General features: G+C 40.6%; 1 protein-coding gene across 1 annotated transcript in view; it reads left to right on the top strand.

The window, feature by feature from the left end:
- The first annotated feature begins 743 nt into the window (after window positions 1-743).
- The window catches only part of TGFBR1 (transforming growth factor beta receptor 1), a 34393-nt gene continuing 19045 nt past the window's right edge, over window positions 744-16091 (top strand). The window contains exons 1-4 of the mRNA XM_050308374.1: window positions 744-886; window positions 7876-8127; window positions 8521-8763; window positions 13737-13967. Of these exons, the coding sequence (XP_050164331.1) occupies window positions 796-886; window positions 7876-8127; window positions 8521-8763; window positions 13737-13967 (817 nt within the window). The 5' untranslated portion in view covers window positions 744-795. The remainder of the gene's footprint in view (window positions 887-7875; window positions 8128-8520; window positions 8764-13736; window positions 13968-16091) is intronic.

The following is a 16091-nucleotide window of genomic DNA, read 5'->3' as shown; positions in this document are numbered from 1 at the left end:
GGCAACCCCCCCGCTCCCGGATGGCGGGGCTGCCGCAGGACCGGCAGCGGGAACACCGGGCTGTCCCATGAGAAGGGGAGCGGGCACATGCTGGGGGAACGAGCTGCCAGTGCCCGTGCGGCACAGCCACAGCCGCAGCCCGCCCGGCAGCCCGCGCAGGAGCAGCCACGGGGCTCCGCACGCTGCCCCCCGCCCACCCGCAGTCCTCACAACAGGGGCAACTTCCTAGCTTTTACTCCGCTCCCGAGGCAACCCGAGGGCTGCCCAGCTCGTCCCGCACGTCCCCCTCCAGTGGTCCCCGCGGGTCCGCACCGCAGCGATGCCAGCGAGTCCCTCCCCGCCGCTGGCAGCGCCGCTAGCACCTCCTGGACGTGCGGGGAAGCTCCGTGCGTGCCCGCCACCGGCTGCTCTCCCGCCGGGACATCCCCGGTCGCTCTCCGCCTCCCGGGTGCATCCCGGAGCCGCGCGGCGGGGACCGGCTCCTGTCCCGCCGGGACGCCCCCGCTCCCAGCGCCCCTCCCGCCCCCGCCATGAGGGGGCGCCCCCGCCGCGGGTCGCGCCCCGCTCGCGCCGCCTGTTGTTGTCCGGGCTCCCCGCGGCCGCCGGGGGGCGGGGCCGGGGCGCGGCGGCCAATCAGGCGGCGCCGCCGGCGGCGCGTCGGTGGCAGTGGCGGCCGGAGCGGGCCGGGAGGGCGCACGCAGCGCGAGCGCCGCTCCGTTGCCCGCGCGGGCGGGCGGAGCGGAGCGGGCGGGGGGCGCGAGGCGGATCCCGGCTCCGGGCAGTCGCGGCCGGGACATGGCGGCGGCGGCGGGCGCTCGGCGGCGGCGGCGTCCCTGGGCCCTGCTGTGCCTGGCGGCGGCCGCGCTGCTCTGCCCCGCGGCGGCCGGTGAGTGCGCGCGGGCGCGGGGGAGGCGGGCGCGGAGGGAGGGAGGGAGGAGCAGGCGCGGCGGCGGCGCCCGGGGCGGGAGGGGGGCGGGTGGGGAGAGCGGCGGGGGGCTGCGGGTCCCCGCCGGTTCCTTTCAACAACATGGCGGAGGGGCCGGCTGGGGCGGAGTCACCGCCCCCCCACCCCCGGTGTCCGAGCCCGGCGGGGACCGCTCGGCCCTTTGTTGGCCGAGCGCGGCGGCGGCGGCGGCGGCTCCGAGGGAGGAGGGGCGGTGGGAGCTCCCCGCCGCTACCGCCTCGTCCCCGCCGCCCAGCGCTCCGGGCGGTGTCTGCCCGGGGTAACTTTCCCGCGACCGCCCCGGCCCCTGCCCCCGCGGGGATTGTGGCCGTGGCCCGCGAAGGGAACTTTGTTATCGCTGGCGGAGCACCCTCGCCCCTCCCTCTCTCCCTGCGGACGGAGGAGCCCCTGAGAGCCCCCCGGCTCCGGCCCGGGGTGCGCCGGCAGCGGTAGGAGCGGCAGCCCCCGGACGCTCGCTCGGAGGCGGTGCTGCCTCGGAGCGGAGACGGAGGAGCGGGCGGTGCAGATACGTGTTGAATGTTCCACGTAGCGGGAGTGACAAGAGGCTGCCCCGGCTCCGGTCGCGACACAGCACGGTGTGCCCAGCACCTCCTGGCCAGGGTGCTCGGTGAGCACCAGGCTGTGTGAAAATTAAATCCCTGGTGAATATTGTACGGCGAAGCGGTTTTGTTCCTCTAGCCTCTTTTGTACCTATGGTCTTTTGCGAGAGAGATCTGATATCAGAGCTGTGCTTTTGCAGAGCTAATGCATGAAACACGAGTGATAAACAGCATTCATAAGTACAAGAACTGTCACTTTTTTTTCTTTTTTTCTTAAGGCCACTTCATTCTGTAATTAGCAGTTTGGGACATAGGTCCTAACAGGGTATACAACTGTTTGAGACATTAATCCTGATTTAGGTTTCAGTTTCTTCTGTATTAAGTTAGATGATGACGACAGATACACAAAACCTGCATTTTATAAACAGTCCACTTATTAAATTCTTCTGTAGTTGGATTATATATTGCTTTGGGGTTTAAAGAGGAAGTGAGAAGCACCACAACTTCTTCAGTTACAGCTTCGATCTGGATCTTGACCATGCTGTTCATAATTCAATCTAAACTGGTACTCATGCTGTAAAAAAATAAAAATAATAAGTACTTAAATAAAGTGTAACTTGCTATACTAAAATATGGCGTTAATCACCCATATTCTTATTGAAGATGGTAGTGAATCTCTGATGTGGAAACAGTCAAATAAGTTCAAATTACCCGTGTGTTCTTGAAAAGGTGCGTCAGGTTTTAATAATTTAAAGCTTTCTTATGTAACAGATTCAATTTAGATGTTGACTGAAATTTTACTTCGATTTTAGCTTTGAACTTTTCCCTTTTAATGCCTCTCATCAATCAACAGTTTTCCCTTAATCTCAAGCATGACATTAAAGTCTAAAAGCTTTATTGTGAAAACAAGGCAATAGACTCCCGTACAAAAGCTTAGGCATGGTAGTGGTGGTGTGTTACCTTTTGTTTAAAAAGGGAGAAATCCTTTCTGTCCAAGGGGAATGCGGAAGGATCCAGAGTGTTTGATCCGTAACTCATAGAGAGGCCCTGGTACTGGTAAGGAGTTAATTTGCTGAACATTGTGCCTAAGTTGACAAAATGAAAATAAGCTTTGTGGTTTTCACTAAGTCTTTATTCTCGACGATATTCCGGGGAGTCACCTCTTGGAAACTCTTGCAATCACATAATTGCTTCTAACCTCAAATAGAGATAGTCATCTGATTTATAAGGTGGAATGAATTTAAAAGTGCAAATGAAGATCTTTCCTATTTCTGTTTTTGTAACACTAGTAACATTATAACCTAGCCTTTTAATTTTAACTTTGTTCTGTTTTTTATTTATGTAAATATGTAAATGTATTTATTTATGTATTTATTTATATTGTACTCTTCTAGGAAAGATACACTAACAATTGTTCTGGTATCTTGCTGTAAGCGGCATGAAAATACCTGTGGGTAGTGTTACCAATGAAAGGCAAAAAACCTGTAGTGCCATTTGGCACCTGCACTACAGAGAATATAATACTACTTTTTTGAAGCTCAGATTTTACATGAGGTTTTATCATTGCTTGCAAGTTGAGGGTAGGGCCTTAATAAACTAGGTTGTCTGTTTTCTTGAGTGCATCACTTTGGTTGGTAAAACCTGCTGTTTGCAGTGGAAGTTTTGCTTAACAAAGATGAATGAAAGATGTATGTGAAAGTTTTCCTGAAAACTTGATATCCAGTGCTGTTACTTAGTAAGAGTTAAACTTAAGTAGTGCATTTGTGAGAAAAATGCATTAGTGAAGGTCATGAACTATCATGATTTTAAAAACTGTACCTATATCCCAGATATTTTAAGACCTAAGCGTTTTTGTGTCTTGAGCTAGAAGAGTTCAGAGCAGATGATTCAGGTGTATTGCTTGAGGAGATTGAACTAGAGACTCAGAAGCTGACAGCACTGTTCTGTATTATGCTTTTTTGCTTCTGGCAAATTTTATTGCAGAGGGAAAAAACTACCAGTGAACACTACAGCTCTCTTGCTCATCCTCCCAAAATCTATTAATCTCTTGCACAGCACAGCCATACTCCTTTATCCCTTGAAACTCTGCATCTTGTGGAACCAAGAGATCTAATTGTTCTTCTGGTGAAATTTTTGTTTCAAAAATTGTATTTTCCATGAAAGAAGAGTTAGATTCTTCTCTTGTGATATTATTTTTTCACGTAATGTTGGTGTTAGGGTGCTGAGAGTAGTTGTCTTTTTTAAATTTGTAAAACAAAGATATATTATTAAATAAAGTTATTATTATAAAATTGTTAATTGCTTTTAATGAGTTATGAGTTAGGGTTGTTGGGGTTTTGTTGGGGTTTTTTTGTGTTTTGGGTTTTTTTATTAGAGTACCTCACAAGTTTTAACTGATGTAATGCCCCTTGTTAGCATCCTTCAAGAGACAACATTTCAACATATGACTTCCAATTAAAAATTCTTTGGCTGAAGGTGGTGTTGTATGCTAAACTGTCTAGTTGAAGTAATTCTTCAGGATGTTAACAAACATTACATCCTGATTCATAGGGTTTTATGTAATTCTAAAGATAAAGACTGCAATTTTCTTACTTCAGAAAGAACAGATACAAAAAAGACTGTTTCAATAGATAACAAATGGTACAGGCTTGTAAAAAGTTAAGTGGATGGGGTGTACTTAATTCTCTTCACATTTTGTGTATAGTAATAATATCTGAGCTCTTGGGAACCCGCTTATTTTAAGTCTTGTCCAGCTGCATGGTTTCAGGATCTCGTTTATTCTGCCAGTTTGCTTAACCCTCACCAGGGACTTTCCAAGCTGCAACACCCATGCAAGAGAGACTTCTTAAAGGGAAGACAAAACTGTCACACTCAGAGTCTGAGCAATTACACAAGTAATTGTGTTCATCATGAGAGGTTAAATAAATCAGATTGAGATATGAGAAGTATGTTGTTGATAACTTCTGTGACACGATATGTGTCATAAAGCACACACACACCCACTTCCAGAACTGTGTTGTCTCTCTGTTTGCCTTTATGGTAGTCAGTCATACAGAGCAGGAATGATTATGTAGAATAGGCCTGGTGCACGGAGAAAATGCAATAGAGAAGGAACTAGATCACAGTGTTGACCCAATTTTTGCTCTAGGCTATGTCCCTGGTTGTCTATATAACTTTCACTGCATTTATGTAGCTTTCTGTGCTGTAGTTTCCCAAGCCTTGTATCACTTAAACAGACATGACCTTTCATTACTTGGTAGTGGAGCTTCATGCTAGTGGTTCCATCCAAACACTATTGTAATACTTAAAAATAAAATAATTCTCTGACATGGAAAACATGGACTAAGTCTTTAGTGAAAACTTGTTTTACTCCTCTTTTAATTTAATAGTTTTGAAAGAGCTCTAGAGTTCTTTGTAATAGTAGATTTAAAAGGTGTTTTCCAAATTTGTATTGAAATGCATCTTACCTGAAAGATGTTACTGGCTCTATAAGATCAGCTTACGTCAGAGTTGTCACTCTCTCATCCCATTCTGTTAACAATCCATTCTAGAAATGTATGTATTCATTTAAGTGAATGGGGAGACCTGACTAATTTCTGTCTGAGTTCTTAAAATTACTACAGTGCATCTCTGAGAAGAGGGACTACTTGGAGACAAAGCAAAAATTTATGTCTCCAAGAGGACAACAGTATGGTTTGGGTTTTCTTATATCAGCTAAAAGTGAAAACACTTCCTTATAGGAATGATTTAACTGCAGTTGGTCCTTGGCATCTCCTCATCTCATTGATGTTAATTGTCATCTACAACGTGTTCATGTGGTTGTAGTCTGTTGTTTTACCACAGATAACTGGAGAAGGACACATGGACAAAGATACTCCAATTTCATATTCTCTCATCCTGGTATGGATTTGCTGAAGAGGCTGAAATAGTTTTCCTGTTAGTAAAATATGGAAATTCTACTTTTACCTGCTTGAGTTGGAAGGCATGAGGAGTCATAAGTGGCCAAAGTAGGAGGGGGCCAAAGCATTTTTATCGATTTTTTATTTTTAAAAGTATGCCCACTAGAGAGCAGCAAAAACCTGTATTCCTGGGAGCTTTGGCTGATTCAGCTGATTAGGCATTGTCTTCCCCTCTTATGGGAGGGGGAGAGGAGCTTCAGAAGGAAGTAGTGATCTACTTGTGCAGAGGAAATCATTCTGTTGTGTGTCACAGCGTACCGGGTCTCCGTAGGAGAGGAAAAGGTAGTGGCATTAAGCAGGAACAAAAGTTTATATTGTATCGAAGTGCTCTAACTGAGAATTCTGTAGCAAAAGAGAGGTGGGAACCAAGCGAAGGAGGAAGATGCCAATGTGTTATTTAGTCATGATTGTAACAGTGTGTCTGTACAGCCTCCAAGATCAGGAAGATGAGTAAGTTTAACAAGGTCAACCCAAACGTAATTTTTCAGTTCAAGTAACTTGGCCTCTGTACAGTGACTAAATGTAAATATATCTCACTGAATATCTGTCTTTTGCTGTAGGCATTCGGATACATGTGTAGTTACGATGAGCTAAAAATACCATTTAAGTAGAAAAAAGGGTCATAGATGAAGCAAGTGAGATAAAGGCACGCTTGTTAAAAAAGTTGCAAGAAAGTGTGTGAACATTTTAGAAAACTTTTCAAGGTTTTAGTGGGTTAAAAATAATTTCTTCAGGTATAAATTGCCAAAGGCACAGCAACAGGAAAATAAATATTGAATGTCCTTATAGTTAAGCTCTGAATAAAGACTTGCCTTGCTTCCCTGGTGGATGGGGGGTAGAGATATCGGTGGGAAATTGCATCTTCAAAAAGTGGCTGTTAAGATTCACCTTCCCATGTGCCAGTTCTCATTTCACCTCCCTTCTAATTACTTTTTTTCAATAACCTTCATAGTAAACAAATTTTGCAATCCCATTTGTGGGGTTTTTCCCCCTCCCTTTTTCTAACTGGTCTGTGTGCTGGTAGTAGGGTTATCTTGCTGTAGTGGGTCCTTAAAACTTGATCATGTCTTTTCAATAACAGTAGAGGATGATTTGCATTTATCTGGTTTGATTCAAGACCTTGCAGGAAGGAACTGTTTTTGGAAAATGTTTCTCAGAATCCACACTTTGAGATGATATATGTATATATTTGAGATCAGATCACCATTTATTTAAATTCATGATATACAGTGATAGAGAGGGTGTAAAATCCAAGGCAGTCCAGGTGGTTATATCAAACTCTTCAATTTAAGTGAAGTGCCAGAGTTCAGATTTGTGGGACCTTTTGCTTTGCCAGCTATTAATCCTCATGCTTTTGGTGGAGGTTTTGTATGTGCTCTTGAAAGATACTTTTTTTATGGCTCAGTACATTTTTTAGTATTTTGATCATAAATGTTTACTGTTTTAATCTTTCTAAATTTCTGTATTTCAGTCTTTCTTTATGAATGTACACAAGTCCCAGGCTAGCTTTTGCCCTCCATGGGTGAATAAGTGGAGGCAGAGTGTATTGATGTTTTTGTTGTTGCCACTGTACTGTTTTCTGTCTGGGTTTGGTCCTGTAAATGCAGGAAGGAATGGAGAAAGAAATTAGAAGTAGTAGCCTTCCTTCTCCAAGAACTTCTGCGATGCAAAGAATGAAACCTGATCATCCTAGAGATGATTAGCCTGTCATTCCTGCTTCCCTCCTCCATGCCCCCTCCTTTACTACTGCAATTGATAGCTTTAGTAAATCATGAACTTGAGTAATATAAGACAGCATTTTCCTGTGGCTGCATAAATAACAAGTCTAAACCACCACATTCTGCTTCTGTGACAGGGTATGCTCTCAGGTCATGCAGGGTTTGGTTTTTAATGAGGATTAAACTTTTATATGCCCTTTTGACGCAAAATGAAAACCATCAAGTAATGTATAAAGTAATAATCTTGGGTAACCAGCAGCATCGTATTTGTCACTTATAAAAGCTGTACCTGTGGTTATTGTGGGGAAAAATGGCATTATTTGTATTTGGTTTGAAAATAGCAGAATTGCATGCTGTATATAATATCGTGCTGTTTAAAAGTCTGATCTTTAGTGTGAGGATCTGTAATGGAACTTCTTTACCAGAAGGAACATCTAGGATTTCAACCTTTCTGTTTTAATACATCATTGTGTAAGGAGAGATGACATCAGCTTTAAATTTTATTTTCTTCTGCTTATCTCCTAATTTTTTTGTCCCTTGTAGTGTTGTCCTTTAGTGTTTTGGCTCTGTGTTTGTGTAACCAAAAAGATTACAGACCTCCTAGCATTTTGAATTTATATTTCTTTAGTCATTCAAGTTGTTTCTCAACTCAGAACGTGTACCAATACTAACATTAATGTTTTTTCTCAATACAGAATTAGAGTGTTACTGCCATCTATGTACGAAAGACAACTTCACGTGTGTGACAGATGGAGTATGTTTTGCCTCAGTAACACGAACTGCAGACAAAATAATACACAATAGTATGTGTATAGCAGAAGTTGATCTGATTCCCCGAGACAGACCGTTCGTTTGTTCCTCCTCCACCAGAGATGGAGTCTTTACTGTGCCTCATTGCTGTAACACGCCTCTCTGCAATAAAATAGAACTTCCAATTCCAACACCAGGTAAGGGAGGTTTTGGCTGGTTTTGTTTTTCCTTCATTTTTTCAAACAGAAAATTCTGTAAGTTTCAGTTTTGAAATTTGTAGGTAAAGTTGAAGGCCTACAGTGCATCTTACGTTCTGCAATTACAATTTCATGATATTTGAATAAGAATTGTAGTCTTCTGGGTAGGAATGTTAGGGCCAGTTTTGAAGACTTACAAAGTTAAATGAAAAGTGTGAGTAAGCACATTGGGTTTGTCCTTTGTAATACTTATTTTGATTCTTGAAATGTTTACTGTTCAAAAGAGTTAACAAATACCTTGAAATAATTTGAATATCACTGTTGAATATTATAAATATAGTTACATGAAGTGAAAGAAATAGTTTTACCGTTTTCTTTTATTTTTACTGTCAGGCCCTACTCCAGGAAAAACAGCTTCTAATCTAGGACCTGTGGAACTGGCTGCTGTCATTGCTGGACCTGTCTGCTTTGTCTGCATTTCACTGATGTTGATTCTATATATTTGTCATAATCGTACTGTAATTCATCATCGTGTGCCAAGTGAAGAAGACCCTTCATTGGATCGTCCCTTTATATCAGAAGGAACTACCTTAAAGGATTTAATTTATGATATGACAACTTCAGGCTCTGGTTCAGGTAAAGGCACACTTCTAGTAGTTATTACTCTGTGTTTAAAAGCCTTATAATTCATCTTTCTTTTTTTTTTATATTGTCAAATCTACTCAAACTTATAATTAACTGGAAAAATGACTAGAAAAGCGACTTCCATGTAGATTCATTCAGTATTAATGAAGATTCAATGTATGGAAATAAGTGAAATAAAAGAAACATTGAGTTGTTGCTACTGTTCCTTATCATTCTTAGAGTAGCGTGATGTATATATATGTACGTGTATGTATATATATATATATTATATAATGCAGAGAATATCACAGTCATCTATTATAAGTGTTTTGTTTCCTGTAAGGCTCAGTCATTTACCTTTTTATTCTGCACAGTATAGCTAAACTACCATCTTCTATGGCTTTTAGATAATTTGTAAAGGATTTAATTTTTTTAGCTTTAAATTGGAAGTTCATTTATAGGTATAGCTATTGGTGTATGAAGAATATTTTGAATTCTGAGTTAATATTTTAGGCAGTTATGTTTGTTCCAGGAAGGATACAGGGAAGTAAGAGACTTAGAGAATATGGAGAGTCAGAGATTTACATATCTTGGAATGCAGAAAGATTTGATATATAATTGTTACACTATTAGGACCATAAAACTCCTTATTTAGTGTCTGCAGATACAGACTTTTCCTAAAGAAGGCTGAAAAGAAATTCTAATTAAAATTCAAACTTAGTTGCCAGTTGGTCTTTTCATTTGTTATCAGGAATATTCCTTCATTTTCCTTCTGGCATTCTTCCCTGTGCTGCTTCTGAACCTCTCTTTTATGTTTGAAAACTCTGGAAGTACTTCTTCAAAATAAGCTCTTGAAAAGCAGAGAATCCAAGTTAGAAGAAACCTATGATTCTTCTTCTGGAGCAAATGGTTAGAAACTACTGACTGTTCCCTTGCCTATTTGCAAATTACCCTTTAAGTAAAAGCAGCATGCTAGGGAATTAGCTTTCACAGCTGAATTCAGGGCACTCAAGCTAGTCTAGACTCCCAGAGCACCTGACCTATTATAGTATTTGAGCACTGGCTACTGGTGAATGCATCAGAGGAAGAAAACCAACAAATGTGGTTGATTTTTACTTACCCCTAAGGAGACTCTTTACTAATTTGCTTTTATGCTTGAAAGACAGTCACGTTTCTTATAAAACAAGGCTGGATGTTTCCTTAAAAGGGATCTTTTAGCTTCAGCTTCAGTGAGTTCCATGTTGTTGAGCTGTTTGTAAGGCAAGGATTGGCCTTATTTACTGTTCTGTACATCACTGTGATTATAGCAGTGAAATAGGAGATACTTCAGGTACTTACTTTCTATACTGTTGGCAGTATATATGTTTGTAATGACTTGTGCCATTGTTTCAAAATTAGTCAGTCAGTGACTATATAAATTCACAGTGCCCTCACACTTGAAATTATAATTTTCTTGTGTCCTGAAGTAAGCCTGCAGCAACTGAATCTTATTGAAATGTGTGTTTTAATCCAGACTTTGGGTACAGCACATTTAAAATTGAGAAAACTGTGCATTTATGGAATAAACTGGGGGTGGAAAAGAGGGCTGCCAAAGGGAGGAAAGCCACAGCTGCTAATTAAAACAGTGCTTAACCCTGTGAGAAACTGAACTGTGTGAAAGGGATGGTGTTGGGACAAGAGATTGCAAAAACACAATGGATATGTACAGAATGGGCAAAATAATCCAGACCTAAGAGGCACAGCTAAGGCAGTGTTTAGTTTGGTGACACAGAGGCTATGTTCTGCTCCTGAATTCATACTGAGGGACCAGAAGAGCTCATAGTCTATAAATAAAAAGGATTCTACCAATTTTTTTTTTAATTTGGTATTCTCTAATGAGAGGTGTATAAAACCGAGAAATGATCAAAACTTCCTATGAGCTTCCTATTCAGATCAAAAAAGGAGTTAGGATTCATTTGCTACAGTGGTGAATAGTAAGCTGCTATCAATTATTCAGTCTTGACTTACGTTAGTGTTGCCTTGTTGTTCCATGACGAACAAGACCTGAAACAAGTAGATGCTTCATGAAAGAAACTGATGAAACATCTAAAATAGATCCTTCTGCTGGAGCTACAACTTCTAAGAGAAGGACTGCAAAGTCTTTTGGAACTGAGAATGATTTTCAGATCATGATGCAAATCTTTAAATATCAACTACATATTGTACAGACAGATGGGGATGCCCATCTGTTACTCTGTCTCACAAATGACAAAGTAACTTAGTTGCAAGGGAGTGAAAAGAATTGCCTAAAATGGGGGGGAAAGCTTTGACTGGTTCTGGTAGGTAACTTCAAGCAGGCGCTATTTAGGAATCCAGAGGGTCCCAAAAATCAATGCAAAGTTGAAGTGAATTTAAAGCTCCTTAAGAACTTCAGCAATTCATACAAGCTTGAAGGGAAAGAGATTTTTCATTGTCCATGGGATGCTGGGTTTTTTATTTCCTTACTCTTCAGAGAAAGTTTTCTGGGCAGAGACTTACAAACCGGAACAAAATTTTAGCAGCTGCTCTTGTTGGCTACCTTTAATGCTTTAGAACTTAATTCCTGAATTATCCAAATTAGTTACAAACTTCTTATGCATTGGGCAGTCATTAGTCTAAACTAATCAGAGTATGGTTAAGATATGGAAAAGAAAAAGAACTTTTTTCTTTCTGCTAGACTCTCAGAACACTTGAGGATACTTTGATACATAAAAATTATGATGAAGGTTTCAAGAATAAATTGGATGACAATGGCTGAATACAAGGGGTTGAATCTTTCTTCATGCACAGTTAAAGGGAGCTGTATTCCAAGAACCTGAAGTATGGTTGTGCCCAACGTGTATGTCAAAGGCTGAGGCTGTAGCTGTCTCGTGTGAGCTGCTTTTCAGGCAGTCTGGCTTACAGTACAGCAGATGCTCAAGTTCCTGGCGATACAGGGCTGTGTTTCCTCTATAGCAAAAGGAGGAAACTGCTCATTTGCAACAGAAAGTCTGTAATGAATTGCTATGAATGCAAGATAAATATGGATTCTAATCTTCTGGTTTTGTGAGTTGCCAAAAACAGAAGCAAGTTGAATCTTGTGAATACTGTAAAAATAAGTATAGGAGTAAGTGGGTAGATCACAGTAGGGTTTTTATCCTATTGTGACATGTTAATGTGATGATTGAGGGGTTGTAATGTGAAATTGAAATGCTTCATGTCTGGAAGGTTTAGAGCTTAGTATCTGTTTAGAGGTTGGCTGATATCCTTGGACATTTTTTAAACAAGGAGGAATGTCTATAGCAAGTTCAGAGCAGTGCATCTGAAACTGAAAATGTACAAACGGTTTTCTGATACAGCTGTAGGAAAAAAATACTAGGCCTATCACCCATTTCAGGTACACAAAATCAGCTTGTGCTTGATAATTGCCAGTGGACTTTGCAGTAGTACATGAGTTCTAGAAGCTTTCTATTGCCAGTGAAGTCAAATTTTCCATTTTCAGGATTGAGTTTGGTCCTGTAGTTGTTCTAGCCTTCTGTGCATTTCAAAAGTCTGTCCATAAAGAATGCAAGTTAGGCTTCACAGAAGAGCCTTTGTGGTTTGGGCATGCAGCACAATTGACCTGAGGACAGCTATTACAGTAAAATTTTAACTTTCCCAGTAGAAATTATTGCAGTACCTGACAGTGATAAAGTCACTGGTGCGATGTGCATTTTTTTCTCCTTCCTTTCTTCATGTAGGTATGTTTTCATCACAGATCATACAGAAAATTCCTGTAAGGTCTAGGAGTCTTGAACTCCACTGAGCACTATGGTGGTTTAATTTGCTCTCCTCAGACTAAGATATAAGCACAGCAATGATGCAAGACCAGATCAGGTGTCCTTCTAGTGCTGTTGTTAGCAAAGAATGTCCAGAGATGGACAAGAATTAGTTATTTGAGCTATTAGATGGGATTTATTTTCTATAACATAAGGAAATACAGGTGTTCTGTCAGCTATTGGAACAGCGATTATGGAGTAATAGATTGTAAAGTGTTTGGTTTAAGTGAAATAATCCTGTACCAAAAGAGCTTACTGTAAGCAGATAACCTGGCTGATGCATTCATCCTGCAGTGTAGTGTCAATGCAGAATCCAGTGACAAGCCTCGCGGTTACAACAGGAAAGATTTAAAATCAACAAAAACCCAGTCTGGTTGAGGAATGCCAGTGCTTGTATAAAATTACTGAAACACGTTAAGAGGTGCTCTGTGCTAAAAGCATGTAGATATTCCAAAGCTATAAAATCTTCATGAATGTAAACCTTTTTTTGAAGTATAGTTACTGCAAGGCGCACAAGAATGGTCTGTAAAGAGGAAAGCTTCCATTACAAGGATGTTTTCCTATTTTGCAATGACTTGGGATTACTAAGAGGCTACTGGCATACTTGGGCATGAGTGTAAGTTTTCAGCAGTAAGTGTTGCTTATAAGTGTGGTTTAACTTTTAACTTAGAAATGGATGGTCATATCTAGTGCTAAGTAAATTTAATCATTAGCAAAAGCTTTGTTCTTAACCTGCTTTGCCAGGAGAGTTATGGGCAGATCCTTTTTCCAAAAATAAAGTTAAAAAACCCACAAAAACCCAAACAAATAAGCAACCAAAAAAACCCCTCCATCCTGATCCTGATTGCTTCATCGTTGTTTCTTTTTTTCATTTAAATAAAATATTATGGATAGCAAGTGTCCACATTCTTAACTGAAAGGAAGTGTGTGTCATGTTTTTAACAATAGTAGAGGTGATTTGTAGCATAATGTCCTAGACTACTTGTTTTGCTGGCCTTTAAGGTTGAAGGCAGAATCCTACCTCTGCTTGTTAGGAGTTCACTACAAGCTGAGATAATGTGCATTTGAAGAGAAATACCTTAATGGAATAGGATCTCGTATTTAGTATTTGGGATAAGTGCTTGTTTTGCTACAGTGATATTTAAGGTTAATGTAAAATCCTCTTTTCAGGTTTACCTTTACTTGTGCAAAGAACAATTGCAAGAACTATAGTACTTCAAGAAAGCATTGGTAAGGGTCGCTTTGGAGAAGTCTGGCGAGGGAAGTGGAGAGGAGAAGAAGTGGCTGTGAAGATCTTCTCTTCAAGAGAGGAGCGTTCATGGTTTCGAGAAGCAGAAATTTATCAAACAGTTATGCTACGCCATGAAAACATACTTGGATTTATAGCTGCGGACAACAAAGGTTGGTGATACTACAAATTCATTTTGCTGTGTCTGTAGCTGGTCAGAACAGACAGTACATGAAGGGCAAAATAAAGTTGTGAGGATCCTGTTAAGAGTAGCAAAAAATGATTTTGTTACTAGAGCATTTCAGGGTTTGGCAGGCTTTTCATAGGTTTAATGAAGGAAAAAAGTACATTGTCTCTTTTCTTGAAAACATACTTTCTTTACATTTGTTTAAAATGCTTTGGTATCGAAAAGGAGGTACCTTATCCTGTGACCCACACATCTGTTGAATACTTGTACCTGTAATTACCTACTAACCTAATAATATAAATGCTTGGAACCAAAAGAGGTCTTGTCTAATCTTGTTGTCCTGATATAAAGTAGGAGGTAGAAGATTTGTTTTTAAGGCTGAGTTATGAGAAGTTATTCTTTCAAAACTACAGTTAAAAAATAAATTGGAAAAATAGAATTAATGATTTGTTCGTAGAAGTAAAAAACTATACCTGCTTCATGGAGTTCTCCTAGTAAGTCTTTAAATATCCACTAAGAGGAACAGTTTAAACATTTTTTCATCTTGATTTGTTGTGGTTACAGTAGATTAAAGTTTCTTGGATTTTCCTGCAGTCCAGCTTAAGATGCAAGAGTTTGGCAAAACCTAAACAAGTTTTGAATTTCTTACCTTAAGGGGAGCTAAGATGTTGTACTGTTTCGTTGAGTTACTCTCATCTGAAACTGTATGTTTCACCACAAATGGCCTTCGACTTTTTTGTGAAGAAAGGATTAATAGAAAATTCTGCCACCTTAAAGAGGAGTCAAGAATTCACACACATGCTGAATTCTTAAAGGGCTCTCAGTTTTGTGGGAAATTCCTAAATAGTTTTAGTGTAGTTGAAGTACACGTGTAAATAGAGGGTTTTTCTAATTACCCTTAGATTAACTTCAAATTTCTATATCTGTATAAACCTGTAGAATTAGGACAGAATCCAAGAGATTATGTGGAACACTTCTCCAAGAAAGGATTACCTGCAGTTAACTTACCCCTAACAGATATTTGTGCAACTTGTTATCCTCCAAGAGCTTGCAGATCTACACCATTCCAGGCAACTTCTTCCTGCAGCTTATTATGCTTACCATTAGAAACTGTCTTATTTTCATGCTTAAAATTGCTGTCTTGAAAATGCTGTTAATAGTACCTGCAAGAACTTGAGGTTTTTCTGGTGGACCTACTGGAGTATCTGGAGCCTGGGTTTAAAATTAGATTAGTTGCATTAAAACCACAAATGAAAAGCCATTGCTGCAGAAGCTTTAGCTTCCATATGTCACTTAAAATCATCGAGGATGTATTATGATACCTTGGCTATAACTTTTAGCAAAATCCATCAGTGGTTAAGCATACTGGTCTCTCATTTTGCCCAAAACCCTCAGGTAGTTTGTCCCAAAAATACCCTTGACTACTTCTCAGAGGAGATATGAGGAAGGCTTCTTAAATGGTTGGCTTTCAAAAATAATTTCTTGATTACTGGTTCAGGTTCCAGATGAAATAGCGGGAAATTCCATTTGACTTGATCATTGTTAGATTCCTTATAATATAATGTGATATGAAATTGTTTCTGGTTTCTACTGTTAATATGCTTTACATACAAAGAAGAAATCCTAAGTTGATAGCTCAGGCCATTATTGAAGGCTTTAGGGCTTCAGGGCAAGGGTCTTCTATTTTCTTGAGAACTAGTTGGTGACTGGTTTACGAAAAATGGATAAAAACATGTTTTGAAAATGCTGCTATTCTTGACTTTTTTCTAAGAGTACTGCTGTCTGAGCAGATGTAGAAAGCTGTGTTATTTTCAACCCATCAATGCAGAATTAATTCTCAGTGTAACCTTCTACATTCTCTCAGTGAGGAAAGATGTATACACCATTCTCTCTCTGGGTTAAAAATTCAATCCTGAATATTGAAGGAGGTAAATACTTCAACTCTTGCTTAGAATATTTCAGGCCACCTATATCCCATTAAATGGGAGAACCTAGAGGGACACTTATGGGGGTAGTTCTTTCAGTTTAGCAGGTGTGCTATCATGGTACTCTGAAAGGAGCAGGTATATCACAAATTTGCCTTTAGACACCAAAGGCTTAAGAACATCTG

Source organism: Myiozetetes cayanensis, unplaced genomic scaffold, assembly GCF_022539395.1.
Source record: "Myiozetetes cayanensis isolate MyiCay16 unplaced genomic scaffold, myiCay2020 scf1, whole genome shotgun sequence".
NCBI lineage: Eukaryota > Metazoa > Chordata > Aves > Passeriformes > Tyrannidae > Myiozetetes > Myiozetetes cayanensis.
The sequence above is the reverse complement of the archived record's forward strand: the minus strand, read 5'-3'. Positions and strand labels throughout refer to the sequence as shown.